Raw genomic sequence first — 27,913 nt, forward strand, 5'->3', positions numbered from 1 at the left:
CGCGATGGAGGAGGGATTACTGTACCACAAATTGTTAGGCTGACAATGATAGCATCTTACAATGGCAACAGACACTTAGAAACTTCTTAGATGTAAGAAGTACATCTGGCTGCTTAAATATATAGAACAATGAAATATCTAAGGCAGGCGAGTGTTACAGCAGAGCCTAAAAAGTGAAAAGAGGAAGGGTTTTGAAAACAATAAATGAAAGCTAGCTGGAAAACAAAATGAAGTTGTATCTGGGAAAACAGAGTTTAGAAGAACAGTGCCAAAAACATAAAGCAAATCTGTAGTCAAAAGGACATGCCAGAGAATCAAAACCAGAATTTCAGATTAAAGAAGCACAATATGAAGCAAAGATTGGTTATTTTAAAGTTTTGATGTTTAATGCGTTTTTATCCACTATTTGAGGGCCATTTTATCAAGTATTCTCAACAGATTTCTTTTAAATCTCACTTCTTGCTTGAATATCACAAATGAATTAAGCTGTTCCACAGACTTTCTTTATGGAGACTAGGGGGCTCTGCCCCTTGCTCGCTTCGCTCGCCAACCCTCAGGCAGGCGCTACACGCTAGCCACTCCACGGCTCTGCCACTCGAGTATGGGGATGCAGATGTACAATTTAAACAGATTGCTATTTTCATGGGAATTGTTACATATGCATAACAGACCTAACTGTAAAAAAACAATATTTGGAATTAACTTTTCGTCAATATCACTCTGAATTTTGATTCCGTGTTTGGAGTTACATCGTGACAATGGAACATATAACTGCCCGTGAGTGAATATTGTTTCTTTCTCTCTAATAAATAAACCAAATTTTTCGAATGTTTGTCCCTGTGATTTGTTAATTGTCATAGCAAAAACTATTCTAACGGGAAACTGTTAACGTTTTAATACGAATGGCATATCAAGATCTCCTTTGGTGTCTAATGTTATCCACGGAAGATGTACTACATTATCTTTCTTGTCGCCTGTTTTTTTACATGTCAGAATTGTTCGACCAATTTTGAATACCTTCTTTCAACCGTAATTCTGCCTGTGGAAGACCGGACAGTGTTAATTAACGTTTGTAGATATTCTACGGGATATTGTAAGTTGATGTTTTCATCTTCTGCAACATCACTACCAACTGTTTCAGCATAGTCTATTGATACACATTTAACCAATTTGCTGTGTAACCAATCAACAATTTTTGCGTTAATTTGTTTGACTTCATCGTTTCTCGGTGCTAGGATTGCCCATGTACTCATTTCTTCTGTTGATAACCCTTCGGGGATGAAAGTCTTCAATAAGATTTGGACATAATAAGTCTTCTTTTATTAAGAACTTTAAGTGAGGAAAACGTAAAAATTTATAAGAGCTGAAAGAGCAGGAACTGTGTCTGACAAAAGCATTCACACGAATGAGAGGTGAGAGAGACCGTGGGTGTGGGCCGTTGCCCTGAAATGGTTGAGAGGATCGCGGGACTTGAAAAAAATCTCTTGCCAATAGTCTCGTTTCGTCTCAAGATTTTCTTTTATAATAGAGAGAAGTATATTATAGATTCATGCAATCCTTATTTTCTGATAAATATCACTATCGGACTTTACTGAAGGAACTGTCATCTGAAATATGGCATTGTTAATTCAAGAAATCCATCCTATTTTCTTGTATATATTTTAGTATCTTGAACCGATTTTTTCTTCTGTCTTATCCAAAGAAACTGTGCAGTCCTTTTAAAGTATCAAAACTTACATAAAAAGTCTGCTTTTTACTATATAGCTTGGCATCAATTTTTATAGGTTGAATCTGGGTATTATGTTGCAACTTCTATCTTGATTACTAGGTTCACTGTGACATTGAGCCTTATTCATCTGCAAATTAATAATTGCTTATTACAGCGGTTCTCAAACTGTGGGGTAACAAAAAAGGGGCACGAATGTTGCCATATGTGGCGTAATTTCGCTATTCGTAGGGGAATTTTAAACTTGTAGCAGTGTATCGGCAGCAAAAAATATAGGAATAAATTTTATTAGGGTTTCAAAAAAACGTTATGGGGGCGTGATTAAAACTGTTATGAAAACTCGAGTTGCAAATACTTAAAGGTTGAGAAACGCTGGCTTAATACATGAATGTTGGCTTTTAATACTTATACAAAGATAGGTTTTATGATCCAAAATTGATATTGTATCATTGTACACATGAAAAAAGCAAAAACAAGTATAGCTTTCAACAAGTGCACAATTTAAAAAGGAAAAACCTGGTTTTAATATATATTTGGGGAGGTATGCAACAACATTGGTTGACTGGAAAAGACTGAAAGGCCAGTCACACATCAGATGAAGGCTACTTGACTCAGCCAAAATTTTGTTTAGAATTTTTCAGCATAAAAATAAAAATATATTTTTTAAAATATATTTTAAATTATAATAATCACTTTTAGTATAAACACAAAGAGGTTGTATCCAAAAAATTATGATTCATTTGGGAATTACTTATATCTGAACTTAGAAAGCTGTCATATGGGTCAGACAATTATTCAATCACCGCTGCATTTTTACTACCCTAAGTTCTTGTCAATAAGCCGCGGCTTATCTAAGGAAAAAAGTTGTGAAAATGAAAAAATAGAATATCGGCTTATACATAAGTCCGGCTTATATATCCATCGCGGGGGTTGCGTTCCAGAGCCACCCGCGAAATAAGAATATCCGCGAAGTAGAAACCATATGTTTATATGGTTATTTTTATATTGTCATGCTTGGGTCACAGATTTGCGCAGAAACACAGGAGGTTGTAGAGAGACAGGAACGTCATTCAAACACTGCAAACAAACATTTGTCTCTTTTTCAAAAGTTTAAACTGTGCTCCATGACAAGACAGAGATGACAGTTCCGTCTCACAATTAAAAGAATGCAAACATATCTTCCTCTTCAAAGGAGTGAAGCAAACAAATCAATATGTCTGTTTGGCTTTTAAGTATGCGAAGCACCGCGGCACAAAGCTGTTGAAGGCGGCAGCTCACACCCCCTCCGTCAGGAGCAGACAAAGAGAGAGAGAGGGAGAGTTTGTTTTTCAGTCAAAAATCAATACGTGCCCTTCGAGCTTTTAAGTATGCGAAGCACTGTGCAGCATGTCTTTTCAGGAATCAGCTTTACAAAAGATAGCAACGTGAAGATAATCTTTCAGCATTTTTAGACGAGCGTCCGTATCGTCTAGGTGTGCAAACAGCCCCCCTGCTCAATCCCCATACGTCAGGATCAGAGATAGTCAGCGCAAGAGAGAGAGAACAGTAAGCCGGGTAGCTTCTCAGCCATCTGCCAATAGCGTCCCTTGTATGAAATCAACTGGGCAAACCAACTGAGGAAGCATGTACCAGAAATTAAAAGACCCATTGTCTGCAGAAATCCGCGATATATATTTAAATATGCTTACATATAAAATCACAATTTAAATGACCGCTACGCGCTCGTGTTGACTCGGCGACGCCCAGAGCAGAAAGAACGCGCTCCGGCCGCTCCAACCGCGCCATGCGGGGAGTGAGAGAGACGGCAATATCTCACACTCTCTCCCCCCTTAAAGAAATTAAATGGGCGCGAGTGAGACCACTGACCTCCCTCCCTTCTATTAGTTATAGGTTATAGTACGTTCGGCTTATCCATGAGTCCGGCTTATCTATGATACGATTTTATTTTAAAAATTCGTATGATTTTTGGTCTCCGGCTAATACATGAGTCCGGCTTATAGACAAGAACTTAGGGTACTTCAGTTTTGTTTAAACACATATGTAGAGAATGTGGTATTTATTATATGTATTATCTTTAAAAAAAAAAAAAAAAAAAAAAAAAGGTGTTACGCGCAGCACTGTACATGCTCCACAGACCTGGGTCCGATTCCCTTCCTGATGACCATCAGTGTGGAGTTTTCACATTCTACTTGTGTCAGAGAGTGCTTTCTACAGGTACTACAATTTCTTTCCAGGGTTAACTTAATTTGAGACTTTGGCTTGACCTGATTAAGTTTAGCCGAGTGTGTGCACATGCATATGTCTGGAGATGAGCGTGCTTCTCATTTCTGTACCCTAATAAGAAGGGATTTACACTGGCTCCTCAGTCAATAAAAGTAAAAAGAAATGAACAGGTAGTAAAGTGTTATAAAAAAAAAAAAAAAGCTTAACAGAAATAAAATATGAAAACTGTGCAAATGTGAATACTTTTGCAAAGCAACATACATAAAATGAATGGTGACCTCAAAAAATATCCATTAAAAAAATACCAATAAAATATGAATTCACACTGAAAATATTAGGTCTTAATAAACTGCACAATTTTCATCAAATTCATGAATCTATACTTGTCAAATTATAGTGGTTTAGTTGTTACAAAACACATTTGAAACCAAGGATTAAAACAATAAAAAAAAGAGTAAATTAGGATCAATCCAGATATAAAGTGATTAAAGGTGAAGAAATTATCTAATTTTGCGGTGGGTTGGCACCCTGCCCGGGATTGGTTCCTGTCTTGTGCCCTGTGTTGGCTGGGATTGGCTCCAGCAGACCCCCGTGACCCTGTGTTCGGATTCAGCGGGTTGGAAAATGGATGGATGGATGGATGGATGATCTAATTTGATTTTAAAAAGCTGTAAGGCATGAAAATAAACATTTTTTATAGAATATGTGCCTATAAACTCCTATAAATTAACACTGAAGGTGTTTGATATTATCTTTAATTAAAAAAAAAAATCAACATTTAAAACAATTAGAGAGTTTATTTAAAAAGTAAAGAATGGAACCAAAAAATGTTCACAGCTGTTACTGAAGCATGTTATGAATGTAATTGCTGCATTATGTTGTTAAATATTGTCATAGTTTTCAGGAGAAGGCAAGCAAGCCACAAGAAAACTAGAAATGCAATTTGTACATAGCAAATCAATAATGGTTGTTGTTCTTTTGTTTTTTGTTTTTTTAATTGTTTAAATAATTCATACCATCAATTCTATTAACAAATAAGTAGAAATCTAATTGATCTATATCTGTACTCGGCATATATGTGTTCCAAGTTCTCTCTTCCTAACAAGAAAAAAATGACTGAGTATTTCTAAAGACATTAGAATAAGGATTGATCCAGAGGCATAGACATCTCAGGAAACAAGAAGACAAAAGCAAAATTCACATACAGATTTGATGGAGTCCCACACATCAAATATATATATATAATAGCACCTATATCCGAATAAATACTTGATTCTCCACTAAAAAATTTACATGTTTCAGACAGAACGTAAGTTAATTAAAACACTATACCTAGGGAAGAACTATGAAGAAAAGCAAATTTCTGAATGTACATTTGATTAACAAAGAAATTAGGATTTTAGAATATGAAAATTACCATCAATCTTTTAAGAAGTTTTACCTGAAGCTTTTTTTTTTTTTTATACATACTCTGTATTAGTCCTAAACAAAAATTGATAAAAATGTGTGCAACACTTACAAATAAATGCAGCATACAAAGAACAGAAAGGACAAGAGGTCAAGAAAGCCATTATTTGTAATTCACACCACACCACCCCACCCCATCCTACCATTAATGACATCTACTTTTAAGAAGCATACCTCCTTTTTTAATGACAATTGAGTGCACTGTAGCAGAACTGCTCAAAAGAAAATGTTCCCCTTTGCCAATAATCACTGTCTTTTCCAAATGTTGGCCTAGATTCCAGGTACGAAGGACTGGGTTCTGGTCTGGGCAGTTCTCTGCAATTAGCAAAATAAAGAAAAATTTAAAACTAAGAAAAAAAGTTTCACTCAAAAAAAAAAAACAAAAAAAACAAACATTCCAAAAGCAGCTACAGGATGAATAGATTAGCTAGCTTGCCCCTAACGTACAACAGTTTCACAGGCTCTTAGTGACATCAAACAATCTAATAAATCAACAAATCCCTGAAACTTACAATTATTCAGTGGAATGTTAATTGAACTATCTACTAGTGCTGGGCGGTATACCGGTTCATACCGAAAACCTTTTTTTATTTTTTTAATGATATGGATTTTTCTTATACCGCAACACCGGTTTAAATTGCCTAAACAACATTCGGAACATGGCGCAGCGGGAAACTGTTCAAGTGGGGACCTTTTTCACTGCTACACCGCTAAACACAGATTTGTTGCACTAGGGCTCTTTTTCACTGATACACCACCAAATAGGTAGCGGTAGCATAGGTATTGCGCGGTGAAAATGGACAGAGAACATTCCGAAACTGAAGCCGACGATAAAGTTGAACATGATGAACAGAAGAACTTTTGCCGAAAAAAAGGAGTCACGTCCGTCGCCTGGAGATACTTTAGTTTTAAAAGGTCAGATGTGTAAATACTATTTCTATACTACTGGATAATACTGCAAGCCAAGTTGTACTTGTTTTATTTGTTTTCAATACAGTGTAATGTACCTGGGTACTGTGTAATAGTGTGACGACAGGTTGACTTTATTCTCGACATTTCCACTTTAATCTTGACGCTTATGATGAGAATAAAGTCGACATGTTGACTTTATTCTCGACATTTCTACTTTATTCTCGCCGTTTATGTCAAGATTAAAGTCAACATGTTGACTTTATTCTCGTAATTTGTCATTAAAGTAGAACATCGTAAACTAAACTTCATCGTAAAATGAATATTTAATTTACTAGATTTTCTCAAACCCCGTCATAATTTATATAGCACATTAAATGCTTTGTGTTAAGTGATTCTTAAACTGACTTCATCTTGCACTAAGAGGAGGCGCCGGCAGCGATCGCCGCACAGAATACATTCACTTCATGATCTTCCTGCTCTCTGAACATTTAGAATGCTAAGATAAATACTTAATATAATTTTCATGATGAAATGCATTAAAGCATGCATTAATCATGTGGGGGAACGGCGGCGTGCCTGCCTTGCAGTTGCATGTTTTTCTGGTGGGTTTACTCTGCATGCTTCAGTTTCCTTTCAAAGTCATGTAGGATGTGGGGTTTTGTTGTGCTATATTGACCCTGCTAGTGTATGTTTTGCTTGTATTCATCCTGCGATGTGCTGGCGACTCGTTCAGAGATGGGCGCAACTCTGAATGGATGGCATAATTAAACATGTATAACGAAGATATTTTTAAAGTTCTGAACACTCCGTGGGCTAAGTTTATAACTAGTTTTAATTTCACAAAGACGTTTATCGTGTGGTGATTGGTTATGTGGTGAAAGAAAAAGGAAGGATAGGAACTGGGGTTTTGGTACGTCAGATAGAGACAGCATGCATGCAATAAAGATAGCCTGCTCAGAAGAACATGCATTGAATTCTGTGTTCGTGTCTCCGACCAGCAGATCACAAACCCAACATTTACACCATATTTAAGTTAAACCTGTGCGATAGCTATTCATACATCCAGTTTTTTGGATCCTCGTCACACCTGCCATAAAGTTCTCTACACTGAACATACACCTGGGGACCCCTTACTGCGAGCGAGCAGCACTACCGCTTCACTACCGTGCATGTGTAATACCTGCTTTAATGCATTTCATCATGAAAATGATATCAAGTATTTATCTTAGCATTCTAAATTTTCAGAAAGCAGGAATATCATGAAGTGAATGGATTCTGTATGGTGATCGCTGTCTTCTCTTAGTGCGGAGGAAGTCAGTTTAAGAAGCGTAGTGATTAACCACTGGGTCGGGGAACGTAACACAAAGCATTTAATGTGCTGCATTAATTTATGACGGGGTAAATTAAGTAATTGATTAAACATTGATTTTAGGAAGAAGTTTAGTTTACGACGTTCTACTTTAATTATGAAGTAAACTATGAGAATAAAGTGGAAATGTCGACTTTAATCTCAACATAAACGGCGAGAATAAAGTGGAAATGTCGACTTTAATCTCAACATAAACGGGGAGAATAAAGTGGAAATGTCGACTTTAATCTCGACATATAGTTTGTTTTTTTCTTCCCAGTATAGCTTAGCTTGAAGCAAGGTCCATATTAATGCAGTTTGCCTAAATGATGGTTCAGTTGGTAAAGATGTCATCACCAAGTTGCACTTGTTTTATTTTATTTTAATTTGGTGAATACTGTGTAATGCACCTGGGCTTGAAGTCTTGAAGTAATAGTGCAACTATCAGTAATAATACTATTATTTATTTTATTGTTATTATTTATTAGTTTAAATATTATGCAGTTTAATGATGATAAAGTTGTTTAAAAAGTCACTTTAACGTGTCAGTGGACAGAGAGTGTTAACATTAACAGAAAGTGTAGTTGGTTTACAAAAAATATTTACTATTTATTCCTTTTCTAAGACATATTCAGTGCAATACAATTTTTGACAAGCACTTCTGGATATTTTACTAAGTCTAAATGCCTCTTTGTATGGTTGAAAATATGTTGTCAAAATTATAGTTTGTTTTTGCAAAACATGTTCAATAAAAAGGTTCTATATTTTGACTGCATCTGTCATGCAATGTGATACCTTCTCCATTAGTGCCACCCCCTTGAAAACTATCACTTTATGGGGCAATGCAAAACTGTATTAATACTTGTGTGCACATTAAAATGTTTTTTTTTTGTACAATGTACAATACTCTTGACAGTGGAATAGGTTATTCTTAGCCAGTAATTGCAGTGGAAAATGTGGTTAACATCTACTCATGCATGGGGAAAAAAATACCGTCGAATACCGTGAAACCGGGATAATTTAGAATACCGTGATATAGAATTTTGGTCATACCGCCCACCTCTACTATCTACTCATTCATTCTCTTTGTAATAACCACAAAAACTTTTTAAGCTTATTTTAGCAATACATATGCTGTTTGCACATCAATCATTTATTTCCATACTACTTTAAGGTTAGAAAAATTTCATTTTGAACTACTATATATAAAAATGTTGTACCTAAGAAAAGCCTTGGTTCACATGACCAAACATAATAAATAATTTGTATTTAAATTTTATCCATGCCAATCTTTTAAGATTGCAACTACATGTTTGTCACCAAAAAGGACATGGCCGTTACAACTTCTGTTTCAGATTAGATGGAGTTGTTGCTAAATGGTAGTAGCTATACTTTCACAGAACCATCTATCCTACTGTCAAACAGACCGATTTCAAAGTTCAGTTCCATCTTGGCTCATATCTTCATTCTCTCTCTCGGCTCATATCTTCATTCTCTCTCTCTCTCACTCACTCAGGCGGAAGCACGAGCGTAGCAGCGAGCGCAAGCACCGAGTGGAAGCACAGAGCAGCGGCATCTCCCACAGGCACGTAGCCCTTCGCAAACACCCGAGCAAGTTCATCTGAAGTAAAGCCGGCAGCTGACCAGTAGAAATAACCAGCAGTGAGAAACTAAAGTTGATCGCTCAGCGGGTGGTGGAAACTTAAAGCCGACGGTCTCTGAAGCAGAAAGCACTTAAGTAACTACAGAAAACGAAGAAAATGACATCAATACTAAACATAAGTTCTATCTGCTCTCTGCCCGTTGAGGGCACGTTTATATGTTGTGTGTCCTGCAGCACGTACAGTTCAGGTTTTCCGGCCGACGTTGTAGACAGCTTCACCTGCCAAAAGTGTTTAGTTAATTTAGAGTTGGTCGGGAAAATACGCGAATTGGAGGACCGTGTTAGGAATCTGATAGCGATTAGGCAAACCGAAAATTGGATCAAATCGGTTTGTTTAGACAATTCGGCTACTTCTGATTCGGCTTCAGTCTCTCCTGGTCCCACTGTAGTCAGTGCATGGCCGATGTCAGCAGCACCAATTCAGCCACAGGGCGAGTGGGTAACAGTAAGATGGGGGTCTAAGAATCCAAAATGTAGTCCCCCGGCACCCAGGTCACCAATTCGGACCCAGAACAGATTCTCAGCACTCCGCAGCGCGCCTGTGGAAACTGAGAATAAGAAAGTGCTCATAACTGCCGATTCCATAGTGCGGAATGTTAGAATTCCAAACTGTGTTAAACCAGCAGTTAATGTTAAGTGCCTCGCAGGGGCCAAGATTTCTGGCATAGAGGCCGCATTGGACCGTGTCGCCGACGTTGAAGTATCTACCTTATTGCTGCATGTCGGCACTAATGATATTTATTCACTGCAATCTGAGGTATTAAAGAGGAACTTCATCTCTCTATGCATCAAAGCCAAAAGAAAATGTCGGAATTTAGTTGTATCTGGCCCCTTATCAAGATTACACAGAGGGGATGTGATTTATAGCAGATTGCATTCCCTTCACTGCTGGCTAGAAACCTGGTGTGCAAACAAAAGCATAGCGTTTGTGAACAATTGGGATGATTTTTGGGAAAGGCCTGGATTTTTCAGAAGAGATGGTCTTCATCCTAACTGGAAGGGATCTTATGTATTATCCCAAAATATGGCAGCAAAACTGCCTGGTTGACTGATTAGAGCACCATCCAGGCCGCAGTCATGTGATCTTAAATCACAGGCTGTTGTTTATCCCACCTGTTACTTTCCTGAAGCTGTTACCCATAATCCTTGTCATGGGGCATCCAGTAAATTTAGTCTTGATACAAACCTTAAATTAATTGATAACCAAAAAATAAGGTGTACAATTAGACCAAGGGATAAAACCAGACCCTCCACCAGGGGCATCTGTAATAAAAATTTACTTCAAATTAAAACAAAAAATATATCAGCAGTTCAGAAAGAACCATGCAGTTTTAAATGCTGCTTATTGAACATTTGCTCTCTTGGCGCTAAAGCTGTTTTGGTAAATGATATTATATTAAGTACAAAATCTGATCTATGTCTTCTCACTGAAACCTGGCTTAGTAAATGTGACACTGTCCCCCTAGCTGAGGCGTCACCAGATAGCTACTCGTTCCTTCATAAGTCTAGAGATTTTGGTCGAGGAGGAGGTGTAATAAAAAAGGTTTTCTCTGTAACAGGAGAAGGAATGAAATAAAGGAGTAAGAGGGGGGGTTGGTCGCTTCAGTGCAAAACCAGCTACAAAGATTGGAATGTTTGGGATGATAGCGAAAGAATGTGCAAAAGCCTGTTTCTCATAGAGGGTTTCAGAATGTTATGGGAATACAGTCAAGGCTATGTACTTGTTTTTCACTTCGAGGGGCTTCATTGCAAGCAACGCTTGTTATTGTGTGTCTTCTGATACTAGGCACCATCTCAGTGAGGGCCAAGTAGAAGAAAAACAATACTGCGTCCCGTGGAAGGGTGTGTGCTGAAACTGATCACTTCTGTATACACTGCTTACACGTAAGCCATTTTGGGTAAGGACACTCAATTAGTATATAAGGGAAGGTTCCGCCCTCAGTTTCTTCGGAAGCTCAACCGTGGTGAACGTGCACACCGCCCGGTATTGTACCAGGCTCACGAGTTGATCCTCTGACGAGACTGACACGCGGGCTCCCTCAGTCTACTGGTCTAGGATGATGGCTCTGGGTCTTTTGATATTACTGTAAGTCAATAGTATAATTCATATATCTGTATTACTGTAAGTCAATAGTATAATTCATATATCTGCATGTATATTGCTATTATATTGTATGTAACTGATACTATATTTGAACAAGTAAACAATTGAAGTATTGGACCTTTCCTCTCTGATTCTTGCCTGCTTATTTTCTGTTAAAACCTTTGAACCATTTTCCCAAACTAAAACAGGAGGCCTTGGAATAATTCATTGTAACAAAATGCAAATCACTTCTAAAAATTTAGGCAACTTTACATCCTTTGAGGCATTCATTTTAAATATTAAAACAGATTCCAACACAATTATAGTGCTAGTCTACAGACCACCAGGGCCGTATTCATTGTTCATGACTGAATTTAGCAACCTTCTATCTGATTTGGCTATAAATTTTGATCACGTAGTACTGATGGGGGATTTTAATGTACACACTGATGTGGAAACTGACACTTTTAGCAAATGTTTTACTTATTTGTTAAATTCAGTAGGATTTTGTCAGATTGTCAAAGGTCCAACTCATAATCATAACCACACATTAGATTTAATTATAACTCACAAAGTTGAAATTCAAAATTTAAATAACACTCCATTAAATGAAGTTATTTCTGATCACTACTTAATTACATTTGATTTAGTCCTGCCCTTGTCAACACACTCCCAGATTAAAACAAAGACAGTGCGACATCTAGATTGTAATTCTGCTTCAAAATTTATAGATACTTTGAGTAAGTCGAGTGTAACTGCGGAAAACCATTCAGATCAGTTAACATCAAATGTAAACGTGGAAAACAATTTAGATCAGCTAACATCACATTATAATGTGACCTTGAGAGATGCTCTGGACACAGTGGCTCCCCTTAAAACAAAAGTGATCAAAGCACATAGAAACTCTCCCTGGTTTAATGAAAACACTCGAGCTCTTAAATTAGAGTGTCGAAAACTGGAGCGCAGATGGAGAACAACAAAGCTACATGTCTTTCAAATTGCATGGACAGAGTGTTAATAAATATAAAAAAGCCCTCTTTAAAGCTCGCTCAGAATACTATTCTACATTAACAGATAACAGTAATAAAAATCCTCGGGTACTGTTTAGAACAGTGGCTAAATTAACAAATGGAAATTCAGATCAACAGTGCAAAATACCAACAGATACTTGTATTAGCAGTACAGACTTTATGAACTTCTTCAATGAGAAAATTAAAAATATAAGATCCCATATCTCTGCATCATACTACAAACCAAATACTGGCTTAGCAGACCCTGTCTCACATTGCACTCAGCACTTTAGTAATTTTAATCCTGTAACTGAGCAGGAAGTCTTAACTTTAATTTCTAAAATGAAGCCCACTACTTGTTCCCTAGATCCAGTGCCAAGAAAACTAGCAAAAAGTGCAATGAATGTTCTTGCAGCACCTATTCTAAAAATTATCAGTAGTTCATTATTGCATGGCACAGTACCTGATACACTAAAATTGTCAGTCATTAAACCATTACTTAAAAAGTCAGACCTAGACCCACACATACTAAATAATTATAGGCCTAATTCAAATCTACCGTTTCTCTCTAAAATACTAGAAAAAGTAGTCGCCAATCAGCTTCAGTCACACCTTACGCATTACAATTTATTTGAGAAATTCCAGTCTGGTTTTCGCACTGGTCAAAGTACAGAAACGGCACTAACGTGGGTTGTAAACGACATTCTGATATCCTCCAATGAAGGAAACTCCACTATAATTATGTTGTTGGACTTAAGTGCAGCATTTGACACCATCGATCATTCTATTTTACTACACAGGCTAGAAAATGATGTTGGGCTTACAGGCACCGTGCTCGCTTGGTTTAGTTCTTATTTATCAAATCGATTCCAATATGTACAGAAATGTGCTGACGGTACTCCATCATTATACACAGAAGTTCAATATGGTGTCCCGCAGGGCTCAGTACTGGGACCTCTACTGTTTTCACTTTACATGCTTCCACTTGGATCTATCATTAGGAAACATAATGTTAATTTTCACTCGTAGGCAGATGACACCCAGTTATACCTTTCATTTAAATCATATGAAGTTTCTCCGATGTTGTCTTTAATTAGTTGTGTTAGCAAATTAAAGGAGTGGATGAATGAGAACTACTTGTCTTTAAATACAGATAAAACAGAGATGTTAATTGTTGGAGGGAATGACGCTGATCATAACAATATTTTGTCATCATTTAACTCAGTTGGAATCCCAATTAATTTTACTGAATCAGCCTGCAATCTAAGAGTTATTTTTGACTCTAGCATGTCATTTAAAGCGCATATTACAAAGTTGTCCAAAACATGTTTCTTCCATCTTAAAAATGTTAGGAAATTAAGGCGCTTTCTAAATAAACAGGATTCTGAGAAATTAATTCATGCATTTATCTCTAGTAGGATTGACTACTGCAATGCAGTGTTCACTGGATGTTCAAACTGTTCTTTATACAGCCTCCAGTTAATACAAAATGCGGCTGCAAGAATTATTACAAGAACAAGAAAATACGAACACATAACTCCAGTTCTTAAATCCTTACACTGGCTCCGGGTTAAGTTTAGGGCAGATTTCAAAATCCTTCTTTTAACATATAAAGCATTAAATGGCCGAGGTCCAGCTTACTTGTCTGAACTTATCATGACTTACAAACCAGAGCGCACATTAAGATCTCAAGATGCTGGTCTGCTTATGGTTCCAAGGATTAATATAATAACAATGGGAGGTCGAGCTTTTAGTTACAGGGCCCCTAAACTGTGGAATGGTCTGCCTGCTACTATAAGAGATGCCCCTTCGGTCTCAGCTTTTAAATCCCGGCTGAAGACTCACTACTTCAGTTTAGCATATCCTGACTAGAGCTGCTGATTAACTGTACATACTGCATCTCTGTTGTTAGTCATTAGCACTAAAACATAAGTAACATGATAGTTAGAATTGGATACTAACCTTCACCTATTCTGTTTCTCTTCTCAGTACTCAAATGTGGCACTTGGTGCCACGGCCCACCTGCCAAGTTGTTTTGCCTGCCTAAGGTAAAGTCATCCCTGATGGAGGATCGCAGGAATCGTGAGAAAGAGGGGTCCTTTCATCGGATTGGCTGGCCCAACATTGTTTCAGCCGTGGAATGGCCAAATGGGGGAGGCAGCTTGATGGATGAGGTCTCCAGGAGTCTAAAATTATCTAAATCTTATTATGTGATATCATCTACTGTTAAATTCTGCTCCGTACTTCTAAAAAAATTTTAATTTTTTATTGAGGATTTGTTCTGTTCTGTGTATTGTATTGTATTGTATTGTATTGTATTGACCCCCTTCTTTTGACACCCACTGCACGCCCAACCTACCTGGAAAGGGGTCTCTCTTTGAACTGCCTTTCCCATGGTTTCTTCCATTTTTTCCCTACTAGGTTTTTTTTGGGAGTTTTTCCTTGTCTTCTTAGAGAGTCAAGGCTGGGGGGCTGTCAAGAGGCAGGGCCTGTTAAAGCCCATTGCGCCACTTACTGTGTGATTTTGGGCTATACAAAAAAAAAAAAGCTGTATTGTATTGTACTCTGAGCAAAACAATTTAAAAAATATCCTTCTGGTGAATTTTCTTGCTTTTCTTCCTCAATATGATGCAAAAGGATAAAAAGCTCTGCCCAACTACAGCTTTCACAAGGCTGAATTGTGAAGACTAGTACTTTAAAATTCAGACACTGCTAAGAGTTAGTCAATATGTACCGGGATGGGATGCCAGACAAAGAGGCATCAGAAAAAAGGAGGCATATGGAAGCAGGCCTGGCAAAATCCATTTGTGAGAAAAATTCAAACTGGTATAGGAAAGTCACTTTGATACCAAAGTGAATAGACAGCCAATGGGGCAGTATGCTGTGTAGATGTGTTGGGTGCCAAGGAGGGGCTATGGATTTGCAACACTAGCACAAATGAGAGAGCTACAACCTTGGTGGGAACACTAGTGCTACCCAGAATGTTTATTAGACAAGAAGCCAAGCAGCTGTCAAGTAGGCCTGGAACGCTGACCAAGCAGAACTTAAGAAAGATAAGCACAATCCTTGGTCAATTCCTCTAAACTGCCAACCAGCAACAAAAGGCACCTATGTCATTTGGGTACACACACATAAAACAGAGACAACTGGTCTACCTGGATGTTTACATTCTCAACCCCCAAAATACAGACAGACAGACAGACAGACAGACAGACAGACAGACAGACAGACAGACAGACAGACAGACAGACAGACAGACAGACAGACAGACAGACAGACAGACAGACAGATAGATAGATAGATAGATAGATAGATAGATAGATAGATAGATAGATAGATACTTTATTAATCCCAAGTAAATAATGAAGAATAAATACTGTAAAAACTAACTTTAAAAAAAGAACACTAAGTGATCCAAATGCAACATACCTAAATGCTTGGTATAGCCTAATAAAAAAATGACCAAACTTAGTTATTTCTACATTCACCCCAAAACATAAAAACTGGGAAATAACAGCTTGCTTTATTAGGCTAAGCATCCATCTACACTGACACCAAAACATAAAAACACAGACAGACAGACAGACAGACAGACAGACAGACAGACAGACACTTTATTAATCCCAAGGGGAAATTCACAAATTATTTGCTGCTTACAAAACAAATTATTTTTATAAGGAGCTTTGTTTTTGCCTTTTCATTTCATGGAAGGTAGGTAAACAGAGGCGCCCACTGTCTCAGTACAGTGATCCCTCGCTATATCGCGCTTCGCCTTTCGCGGCTTCACTCTATCGCGGATTTTATATGTAAGCATATTTAAATATATATCGCAGAATATTTGCTGGTTCGCGGATTTCTGAGGACAATGGGTCTTTTAATTTCTGGTACATGCTTCCTCAGTTGGTTTGCCCAGTTGATTTCATACAAGGGACGCTATTGGCAGATGGCTGAGAAGCTACCCAACTTACTTTTCTCTGTCTCTCTAGCGCTGACTTTCTCTGATCCTGATGTAGGGGGTGTGAGCAGGGGGGCTGTTCGCACACCTAGACGATACGGACGCTCGTCTAAAAATGCTGAAAGATTATCTTCACGTTGCTACCTTCTGTGTGCAGCTGCTTCGTGAAGCGACATGCTGCACGGTGCTTCACATACTTAAAAGCTCAAAGGGCACCTATTGATTTTTCACTGTTTTGTTTTTCTCTGTCTCTCTCTCTCTCTCTCTCTCTCACCCTGCTCCTGACGGAGGGGGTGTGAGCTGCCGCCTTCAACAGCTTTGTACCGGCGGTGCTTCGCATACTTAAAAGCCAAACATCCCTATTGATTTGTTTGCTTTCCTCTCCGTTTCTGACAGCCTGTGCTCCTGATGCGCACTCCTTTGAAGAGGAAGATATGTTTGCATTCTTTTAATTGTGAGACAGAACTGTCATCTCTGTCTTGTCATGGAGCACAGTTTAAACTTTTGAAAAAGAGACAAATGTTTGTTTGCAGTGTTTGAATAACGTTCCTGTCTCTCTACAACCTCCTGTGTTTCTGCGCAAATCTGTAACCCAAGCATGACAATATAAAAATAACCATATAAACATATGGTTTCTACTTTGCGGATTTTCTTATTTTGCGGGTGGCTCTGGAACGCAACCCCCGCGATGGAGGAGGGATTACTGTACTTATAATCATAATAATGTAATGACCTACCTTAATAGTTTTTCACATTACAGTACTACAGATTTTCAATGTTCCAAGAAAATAATCACAAATGTAAAATGTCTACTCTAAATCAAAACCAACTTAACAGCTATTCTCACAGCATAAATATAGTAAAACTACTCTACTCTCTTATTTTTATACTTAAATTACTCAAAATGATAGCAACATATTAATATTAAAGTAATTCCACCTATTCATTCAATACTCTAATAATAATTGTATCCCGACAAGATTAAGTGTTTTGAACATTCATGTTTAAAATAAAATGGGTTTACTATTTCAGTTCAATTTCTAGGACAAAAATAAATACATAAAAACTGCCTTCATATTTTGTGTGAACAGAAAATACATTTTACAAATGAGGAAAGAACGTGTAGTTCAGTAAGAATGCCAGCCTAGTTAACAGATACCTATTCCTAATAGCATGTCGAACAATTTTTCAAAACTATTCAATGTCTGGACTTCAATTATGTGACTAGACATATTTTCTCATGATTCCTGTGATCCTTTATGTAAAGCAGGTTTGATTTACAATTCAAAGACTTAATTTAGAAATTGAAAAGAAGAAAATCATTTTAGGGAATGCTATAAAGATATATGTTACCTCACAAATTAAATGCACCACCAGCACAGAAAAGGTTAATTCTCAAATCATGCAATAAGTTAAAACTTCAAATCTCATTTTTGATTTTATCGGCTAGTTTTTTAGGTATAATTAAATTTTACTGCAATTTTACAAATGATCTAAAAAAATAAGATTAGGACTCTCAATCTGGCCACAAAATCATCTTAATAAATGAGATTAATGCATGTGAATGGAATCAATGTAATTGTCAAAGGTCATTTAATAAATAAAAAATAAGTATAAACAATAGGTATTTTATACTTGCCATCAATGCTTCTAGTTGATAAGGTCAAAGATAGAATGAGTACTATGAAGAAGGCAAAAAGGGAGACAGCAATGCAAATAAAGGAATTCTTTCTTCTTTTTATCTCAGCTGCTCTTTCACGGTTTCGTTCATCTGATGCAAATGTAACTGTAGAACTTCCTTCATTGCAAGGTTTGATCTTTGGTGGTGGTGGAGATCGAAGTGGTACTACTCTTCCAGGGACATACCCAGATGGCCTCTGGTTGCTCCCATGGGAAGGTGGGAGAAACACTGGGGAGAGGCAAACTCCATCAGACGTCTGCATTTTATTAGTTGTCTGAAAATGACAAAAACACAAAAATATTATGTCAGTCCATTATGCTGATGTATTAGTTAGAAATGTAATTTTAATGAAATTGGAAACCTGACCTATCCAATAAAGCTAGCTGCTATCTATTCTTTGTACCTTATAGCACAAAAAATGTAAACAGTGGACATACCATAGACAAAAGTATTGCTTATACTGCTATAAAAACTACACTGGCTAAAAATGCTCTTTGCATTGACTTCCTGCCATTATTACATGACAGATGAACAATCACCCCTCCAAAATGTGTCTTTAGCAATACAACAAATACACAATAATAATAGTAATGTACTGTATATTACCTAAGATGAATTAAAAAACCATGACATATTAGTTATCTATGTATTTTTTATTTTTAACAGGCAGAAATGAAGAAGGTTAAATGTTTCTGTCATGGCTGTAGGCTAATTATTTTCAGAAAAATTTTTTTACTAAAACGTCCTTTTTTATTACTCAAATTGGAGAAAACACAACAAATGCAACAAATAAATGTAATAAATGACAAATGTATGAAAAAAATCTATAGATATAATTTTGAAGAAAATTAAACAATTTAGTTCAACAAATTGCATGTAGTGCTAGGTCATGCTGTTTGCAATTTCTGATGCCCTATTTCAGTAATACACTCATTGACACTTTCTTCTGACAGATCAAAATCCTCATTTGAAACCTCATAATCAGAGTCATCACAATACAAAAAATATCTTCTGCAAAGAACTTTTTCAATGAGAATAACCGTCAGTATATTGTATTATGCCATGCTATAAGGAGAAATTAATGGCTAACATTTACACAAGTCAGTTCAACTTGTAATCTTTATATTCATCTACTAGGTGATTTTTCTCAGTGTTTAGCCTTGTACGCATTGATGTTGACTTGTTGTCACAAGAAGATAAATAGTGATATTGGTCCAATAAGCTAATGGGTAGAATTTAACATTACTGTTTAACAGCTCCAAGGTCAAGTTCAAAACCTGGTCTAACCAGTTCGTTCATATCTGAATTTCAATGTGTATAAAGTTTGAATATTCAAATTTTAATTACATTTCAAATGTTTCTAGTCTACATGCTAGTAGTGAGGTAAAGGCAATTACAATTTGTTTGTCGTTCTCCACTTTAAGCTCATCTGTGAGTATGCCAAACACAGATATTAATGTATTAGGAGTGATTGTGAACTAAGGCTGTCCGATAGGCACTTAAAGATTTTGATTCAGAATGATGTTATTTTGGTGCATGCCCCAACATGTAGCCGAGTGAGACTGGAGCTCATGTTGGATCTTGCCCTGGAAACATTTTGGACAATTTTAAACAAGATAGATGTGTAATTTGAATAATTGTATGCTTTGCATATATGGAGCTAGACAGAATTCTGTGCATGGCTGCCTTCCATTCCTTTTCTGAAGTGTTGAGTAAGAGATTATTTTCCAACTGTACTATAGGATCTTTGAAAAGAAGGGACTTTAAAATGTTTTTATATGTTATAGAAATGCTATCTGAGTCTTCAAGACTGATCAGTATTTACCTTGGAATAGAAATAAGTGGGACATGAGGACAACTGGGCAGATTCTATTGAATAAAGTTTATAATTTGAAAGCAGTGGAAAAATTGTGTTGATAGGAAGTTAAATTTGAAATATAATTGTTTGTAGGATGCAAAGACATGTTCTATATACAAATCTGTAAATTATTTAATCCCATACGTTTTCCAAACATTAAAAAATGTGTAAGTTTGAGAGGGTGAAAAAAGGTGGTTATCGTGTAGAGGTGCAACAGATAAAAGCTTCTCTTTCTTGAAGTGCTTCCTTACATTGGTTCCATATTCAGAGTGAATGAAGGACAAATGGTTTGTTAGTATATTGACGATAACTTGTATAGATTAGGGTACAAAGCAAAGAATATAAAGACGTACTGCAGGATTTTATATTTCTATTGTGGACCAAGCTTGCATGTGTTCACCTATCTGCATCTGAGTCCAGATTTTTATAGCTTGCATATTTGCTACTCAGTAATAAAGCTGAAAGTTAGGAGTGCGATGCCACCTTCTGCTTTAGGTCATTGTAGGGTCACCCTTTGGATGCGCAGATGTTTCGAATTCCAAATAAATTAAGTTATGACTGAATCTAATTTCTTAAAAAAATATTTGTTAAAATATATGGGGATTCTTTGGAATAGAAAAAGAAGCTTGGGAAGGATATGTATCTCAACAGTGTTAATTCTCCCTGCTAAAGTGAGATAGAGGGTAGACTATCTATGCACATCTTGTTTAAGTTTTTCCATGCAGACAACAAATTTTGTTAAAAAACAGCTTCATATGTACTTAGGTCTATAGGCCCAGAATTTTGTGGTTCTGATATAAATAGTACCATATCATCTGCATACAGTTAAATTTTTTGTTCAAGTCCTTCTCTGATAATCCTCTTTATCTCAGATGCATTTCGAAAATGAATGGCCAATGGCTCAATGGTGATTGCAAAGGGCAGTGGTGACTGGGGCATCCTTGTCTGTTGTTAATACAAAATGAAGCTTCCAGACTGGTATACAGCAGTTTAATCCATGTACATATGCTCTGGCCACACTCAAATTTGTGCAATGTGGTGAACAGGTAGTCCCATTCAACCTTATCAAATGCTTTTTCTGCATCCAAAGTTAATAAGATCTCTGGGATGTTAGACTTAATGGGTGAATATACAGTATTACATTAAAAAGGCATCGAAGATTGGAAGCTAAGTGTCTGCTTTTGATAAATCTGGTTTGGTCTTGTGATATTACTGAAGGAAGTACTTTCTCAATGATTCTAGCTAGAACTTTGGAGAGTATCTAAACATTGTTATTCAGAAGGGAGATTGGTCTGTATAATGCACATTATAATAAGTTCTTATTTTTCTCAGGAAAGATGGTACTTAATGCTTGGTGAAAAGTTTGAGATATAATTTTATTGTCTCTGGCTTCTATAAATGTTGCTAATAATAGGGCAGCTAACTTAATTTAATTTTTTTTATAAAATTCATCAGGGTCGCCATCAGGGCCTGCTGCTTTCCCACTCTGAAATGAGTTTACAGGGTCTAGTAATTCTGATAGTGTCAGAGGTTTATCCAGTTCCTCTGCACTGAAGGTATCTAGCTGTGGTATCTGTGGTGGATCACTACACTGTAGTGTCTTGTCTTTTTTTTAATTAGTAGAATATACAGTATTCCCTAAATGTGTGGATTACATTTTTATGGTCATTTTATCTTCTTCTGTGTTGGTAATTTGTTGATTTGTTAAGCTAAGATCTTATTAGCCTTCTCTCAGTGTTCACAGTAATGATGTTGCAATTTAAAAATGAGTTGCTCCATTTCTTTTGTTGTCAAGAGGTTGAATTTTGATTGCAAAGCCTGTCTTTCCCTATAAAGTGCTTCATTTGGAGACCTGGCGTGTTTCTTAATCTATTCTGGTAATTTCAATGATTAGTTCAGATGACTCCTTGATTTCTAATTTATATTTGTAGTAGAAATATGAAAAATCTGTTCTCTTAAAAATTCCTTCAAGAGTTTCCTGAAGAATTACTGTACAGATCTCAGAGGATGCATTTGTCTCTAAAAAAGAATCAAACTGCTTGGATGTAAATTCTATACAGTTCTCATCAGCCAATAGCAGGGTGTTAAGATGTCAGCTGCCAGATGAGTATGTGGTCGGAGAAAACAACAGCGTCATATCTGCAAGATTTGATTGCTTGCAAAAAATTGTTATCGATAAAGAAATAATCAATTCTTGAGTAACAATGATGTACTGGTGAAAAGAAGGAATACGCTAAAGTTTGGATTTAAAAAATCTCTATGGGTCTGATAAGTTATGATCAATTACAAACTGTGTTATTGTTATTGCAGTGTCAGGGGTTATTGCCAATGTAGCTGAAGACCTATCCAGGTCTGGATTTAAAACACAATTAAAGTCTCCAGCCATTATAATTTTATGAGTGTTCACATTAGGAAAGGATGCAAATACTTTTTGGATCAAGTTTCTATCATCCACATTGGGTGCGTAGATATTCATCAAAATCACTTTACAATTAAATAAATTACCCATCATCATTGCATATCTACCTTTATGATCAGATACTACATATGATACTACAAATTAAATTGTTCTATGTACCTGTATTAAGATTCACACACCTCTAGTTTTCTTTGAATAGCTGGAGTGAAATATTTGGCCAATCCAATCACTTTGCAACCAAAACTGATCTTTGCTTATTAAGTGAGTCTCCTGTAAAAATTCTATCTTTAGGTGCGAGAATACTTTCTTTTTCTTTAATTCATGATTGAGACCTTTGACATTCCAGTTCACAAAGTTCACTTCTTGGTCACAGAGACATTGCTTCTGAACTTTTGTTGACATTTTAAAGTCTTAAATTAAGGCAGTACATTATTACATAAAACAGATTTAACCTTAAATTACAATTTTGCCAGGAGTTATGGCTATGAAGCATATGGTTGTGTTGGCACTTACAACTGTGGGGATAAAAATGAAAGTTTAGAAATAGCCATGTCTCTTTCTCTAACCCCTGACCCCCACCAGCCCTTGAAGGCCTCCCATTTTGCCTGGCCACACTTCACAAACTCCTAGTCCTCTGACATGCCTAGAGCAACAAAACAAACAAGATTAAAGTAGAGATATCTACTGGTAAAACAGTCCAAATACTATAAACCGAGAATATAATGTTATTAAACAGTCCAGAAAGAATAAACCCAGGGAATGATGTTAAACAGTACCCATGGTAAAGCTGATAACGTATGATAGTACAATCCTAATACAATAAACCAAGGGTGCGATGTTAAACAGTCCCCTTTGGGGAAAAAAAAGGTTATAACTAAAATTGTAATAAAAATGTAAAAGTAGCCGAAAAGGAAATAGAATGTACAATTATGGCAAAGTCTCATTGCAAATGGACAAAATTGCAAGTAAAATCTTCTTTGCATTGCCAGGACATGATGTGACTCACAATCGTATTTCTGCTTCATTCGGAGAACTAAAAAGGTAGAATTTGCCTTGAATATCCACTCTCAGTTTAGCAGGATGCAAGACAGACGCTCTATTTGATTTCGGCTTTGCATAGGTGCTGCTTAATGATATAAAATGTGGCATATTCTGCAGCTGTTGAAAGTAAGAAATCAGGGAAAATACGAATGTGGTTATTTTCAAATATACTCTTGTTTTAGTCACATATATGAGAAGCTGTTGATATCTCGGTGTCTGATTTAAAGTCCTCTCCAATCATTTTAGGGAATAGTCCAGCTATGAATTTCACGGGTTTGGACTTTCACAGTTTTCAGGGAGACCTTCAATTCTGCTATTAATTCTTCTGTATTACTTTGAGATTGGACTTTCAGTTCAGTCTTTTCCATGCTCCCCGGGAGAAATAGAAAACCCAATTGGAGTCCGTGCTGTTGACTCGCAGGGGGTAGTTGACAGGGCAGAAAGTAAGGCTATGCTCAGTTCTAATTAACCTCCTGGAATCGACGAGTTCTCCTGGCTGACTCACTTGAAGCTTTGCTCCCACTTTCGCTCTCGGCTGGAGCCGATGCTGCAGCGTCAGGTCCCAGGAGATCTGTTCTTTCTCCTGTCTGTTCCAGATTAGTCTCTGGCAAGCCATACCTTGGACTTGAGGCCTGTTTAGGCTTTGATGAAGCTTTAGCTGTCTTCTCCATTTCTAACCGAGCCTTTTTTCTGCAACTCATGCTTATTAAAAGGAAAAAGGAAAAATAACACCACTGCTAATGATGTTCCATCTCAGACGTCCATCTCCCGAAACGGACAAAATATTCACTTGTTTGATAAAATTGTCTAATACAAATCTTATATATAATAAATAAGTTACAAATACAGTAGCCTTTACAAAGAATTGTAAATAATATGGTATAATAAGTGTAAAATGTTAGTATTCTAACTGGTAATAAAGAAACTTTCATTTGTAAGCTATAAGTTTTTAGCTTCTCAAATTTTGCATTAATTTTCTTTTGCCGCTTATGCTCTCTCAAGTCTAATCTAAGTCTTTGCAGTGGCTGCTACATTATTTTTCTATACATATGTGGTATAGCGGGTCCCTAGCTCCTGTTCAAAGGCCAGTTTTAATAAATAATGACCGCACTCGCAGCTTAGCAAGGGGGCGTGGTGGTGTGTGGCTGACGCGGTTCCTGAGAAGTTTGTGGTGTGGGCGTTTCTCACCTAAGTACACAGGTGAGAAGCGGTCCACATCCGTAATTTTTCCCAGGAGCTGCTGATTGCCTCGACTATCACGTTCCCCTTCATATATAGAAGCGCGAGTCAGCTGGAAGGGAGAAAAAAAAAAAAGAGAAAGGAGAGAAGAAATGGAGGTTGTATGAGAAAGCTGGACGCAGAGAGAAGAGAGATAGAGAGCAAGCCGTTGTGGGAGAGCGAGTGAGTGCAGACTCGCATGCAGCTGTGTAGGAAGCCTGGGTGTTGGGCCAACACCCGGGAGTAGTAGTAGTGGTCGCTTCTGCTGAGTGATCATGTAGCGGGAGTGACCAGTGGTGAAGGGTGGATGACTCTCCACAGAAGGCCGCAGGAGTCTGGACTTGGGACGTTGATTTCTCCAGCGTGAGAGCCCTGGTCGTTGGGGAATCCCACGTCACTGTTTGGCAGGGAGCCCACCGGAGCCAGGGATAGGTAAAGCAAACTGAACAGTAGGAAAGTGGAGAGAAAGCCAGCAGCAGGTAGGGCGACTCCCCTATTGAGAAGCCCAAACAGGAAGCAGGGGAGCTGTCAGAGGAAAGGAGACACCGGGCTTCTTGTTGTTTTTTAAAAAGACTGCTTTCTGCATTATTTTAACCTCGTTGTTTTTAGAAGACTTTTTTCTATTGTTTTTAACCTCCACGTTGCACATCTGTTTTATGGATTATTTATTTATTGATGTTTTGAAAGCACTGCACTTTATTTAATTTGAACACTGTTCTTGTTTTGTTGGATTTTAAATAAAAGCACTTGACACTTTTGCACCATCCCCTTGCTATGTTGTTGCCTCACTGCTTAGCTCATCGGTAACATTACAGATGGTGTCAGGTTCCAGGGCTCCCGGAGAGCAGACGGGAGCATGCAGCAAACCCGCATTGTCACAACATAACATTATTACATTTATAACTAAAGTGAGCATGCACCACTTAAGGCTTGAATCCTGCTGAGATAGAATTTTTGCACAAAAGACACCAAGTTGGGATGTGGGGTATGTACTTGGATGTTCTGTATATATGAAGAAAGCACTTTAAGTATATGCAACACCGTCATAAATAGCAGATAATCAGTCCATTATTAATCTTATACATGGTTAAACTTTGCAGAGTAGTGGCTCTGAGGTAGGGATCTGCACTGGTAATCGGAAGGTTATCCCTTAAATGCCAAAAGGGACTCTACTTCATTGGGCCATTGACCAAGACCCTTAACCTGCAATTGCGCCGTCCTGGATAGGACGTTAATCTGCAACTAGCCCTGCACATAGGCCCTCTAACCAGCAGGGAAAAACCTGAATGCTGGTGACAGAATTGGTACTCTAGCCACCATAAAAAAAAAAAAAAAACACCTCACACTGTTCCATTCCATCTGAGCTAGTGTGGTGCTGAGGTGTTACCTATTGTATGGCTGCACTCAGGTCCTAATCTGGGATCCTGAGTTAATTTGTCATGTGGTGGGTGCGGCAATGTGCTGTATCAGCGTATGCTCCTAACCTTTGCTTTATCAAAACTCTATGCATTCCAGTCTCCCCTGCACAGCCATGTTTTCAGATTTATTAAGCTGTATATCTTAACTGTTATTTTCAAACTCTCTGCTTCAGTTTTAGACTGGATTTGTTTACAGGAAAAAAGTCAAATCAACACAGTTCATCTACCCATTCTTATAGTAATTTAATTCTTTTTCTTAAGCCACAGCTAATTAAACCCACAGAAGAAATCACTTGTGCACACACCCACAATCACTCACATAGGGCTAAATTACAGCCTCCAGTTATACAAACACAGAAAAGTTTTCAATTCAGATGAATACCTTACATAGACACAGGGAAAATGGCAAACTCCTCAAAGACAGGTACCAAGCAAAGATTTAAAACCAGTTTCTTGAGACTGTGCGACAACAAGGTCAGCCACTAATTTTGTATGTAAGAAATCCATCGGATATCTGCTCAGCCTTCTTCAAAGTAGGCAATACTGTATATAATAAAATTTCAAAAATAGAATAAATTATGAGACTTTAATTGTAGCATTTAATATCATAAATATTACATAAACATAATTTAAGTACCCATTTTAATAATATAAGTCAAGCCTATTCAAATAGTGGCCCATGGGCCACATGCGGCTTAAAGGCAACCTCCGAGTGAAAAACACATTTCATGAGCCTTCAAAGATTCCTACTAAAATTCCTACAGTGGTACATGGTCCATAAATGCAACACTCCACGTAGCCTGGCAACACTCAACCGAATTCACGATGCAGCATGTTGCTGTGTGTCTATAAGTGATGGCAATAGTCTATGATACAGTGATTTTTTTTTTTGTGACAGTACACGCCAATACGTTGTATCGGCACCCTGGCCACGACAGCTGATCATGGAATTGACTACATATTAAATGATTCTGTAATAAATTGTGCGCCGAGTCATAGGCCGGATTTATACTTCACGCGACGCATGCTGCAGAGGATGCTCCTGCTACGCAAGCGTTGTACTGTTTATACTTGCGCGCGTACTTTATGTAAATCTGGAGGAATCCACCAGGTGGCAGTGCAAGATATTATCACGGTGAGAACAGGTTCAGCGTTGTTGTGTTGTGAATTGCCTGGAACACCCATTAAATTCCGATGACACCTTACAGTAATAACTGTGAAAAGGATGTTTAATGATTAAATCCATCAGTCCAGGGATTTATCCATTTCAGCTAGCATTGAGCACGAGGCAGAAACAATCCCTGGACGAGGCATCAGCTCATCGTAAGGTGAATACAAGCACTCACATACACTAGCGTCATTTTAGTGTCACCAAATCTGCATATCTTTGAAAGGAAACCCAGCAGGAAAACATGTAAAGTCCAGGCAGGGAATATCAGCGACGTGACACCCTGCAAGACAGCAGTGCTAACGCTCCACCACCATGTCACCCCCATGTGTGTAATTATTAACAGTATTCATTATTTAAATGGAATTACCAATTTATCTGTAAAATGTAACATACATACTTTAATGCATTTCATCATGAAAGTGATATCAAGTATAAACCTAAGGATTCTAAATGTTTAGAGAGTTGGAATATCATACATTTAATGTAAACAGTGTGGCGATTTATTGCTGGCGATCCGCTGCTGTCAGGACCAGAGGAAGCCCTAGAAAAAAAGACGGTACAGAAGACGGTATGTTAGACTTTTAAAATGCATTGTGTCATTACGATCGGGAATATGCGACGCTTGAATATAAAAGCATCACGAATGCATCTGTATGTCGGCATTTTGCTTCACCACATCAAACCATACATCAGACATTGAAGCATGCACACCGATCTCGT

General features: G+C 37.4%; 1 protein-coding gene across 1 annotated transcript in view; it reads right to left on the bottom strand.

Annotated features, from left to right (window-relative positions):
• The window catches only part of cemip2 (cell migration inducing hyaluronidase 2), a 151,007-nt gene that overhangs the window by 116,699 nt on the left and 6,395 nt on the right, over positions 1-27,913 (bottom strand). The window contains exons 2-3 of the mRNA XM_051928370.1: positions 18,027-18,342; positions 5,591-5,731 (exon numbers count right to left, since the gene is read on the bottom strand). Coding sequence (XP_051784330.1) covers positions 5,591-5,731; positions 18,027-18,342 — 457 coding nt within the window. The remainder of the gene's footprint in view (positions 1-5,590; positions 5,732-18,026; positions 18,343-27,913) is intronic.

Source organism: Erpetoichthys calabaricus, chromosome 5 (genome assembly GCF_900747795.2).
Source record: "Erpetoichthys calabaricus chromosome 5, fErpCal1.3, whole genome shotgun sequence".
Lineage (NCBI taxonomy): Eukaryota > Metazoa > Chordata > Cladistia > Polypteriformes > Polypteridae > Erpetoichthys > Erpetoichthys calabaricus.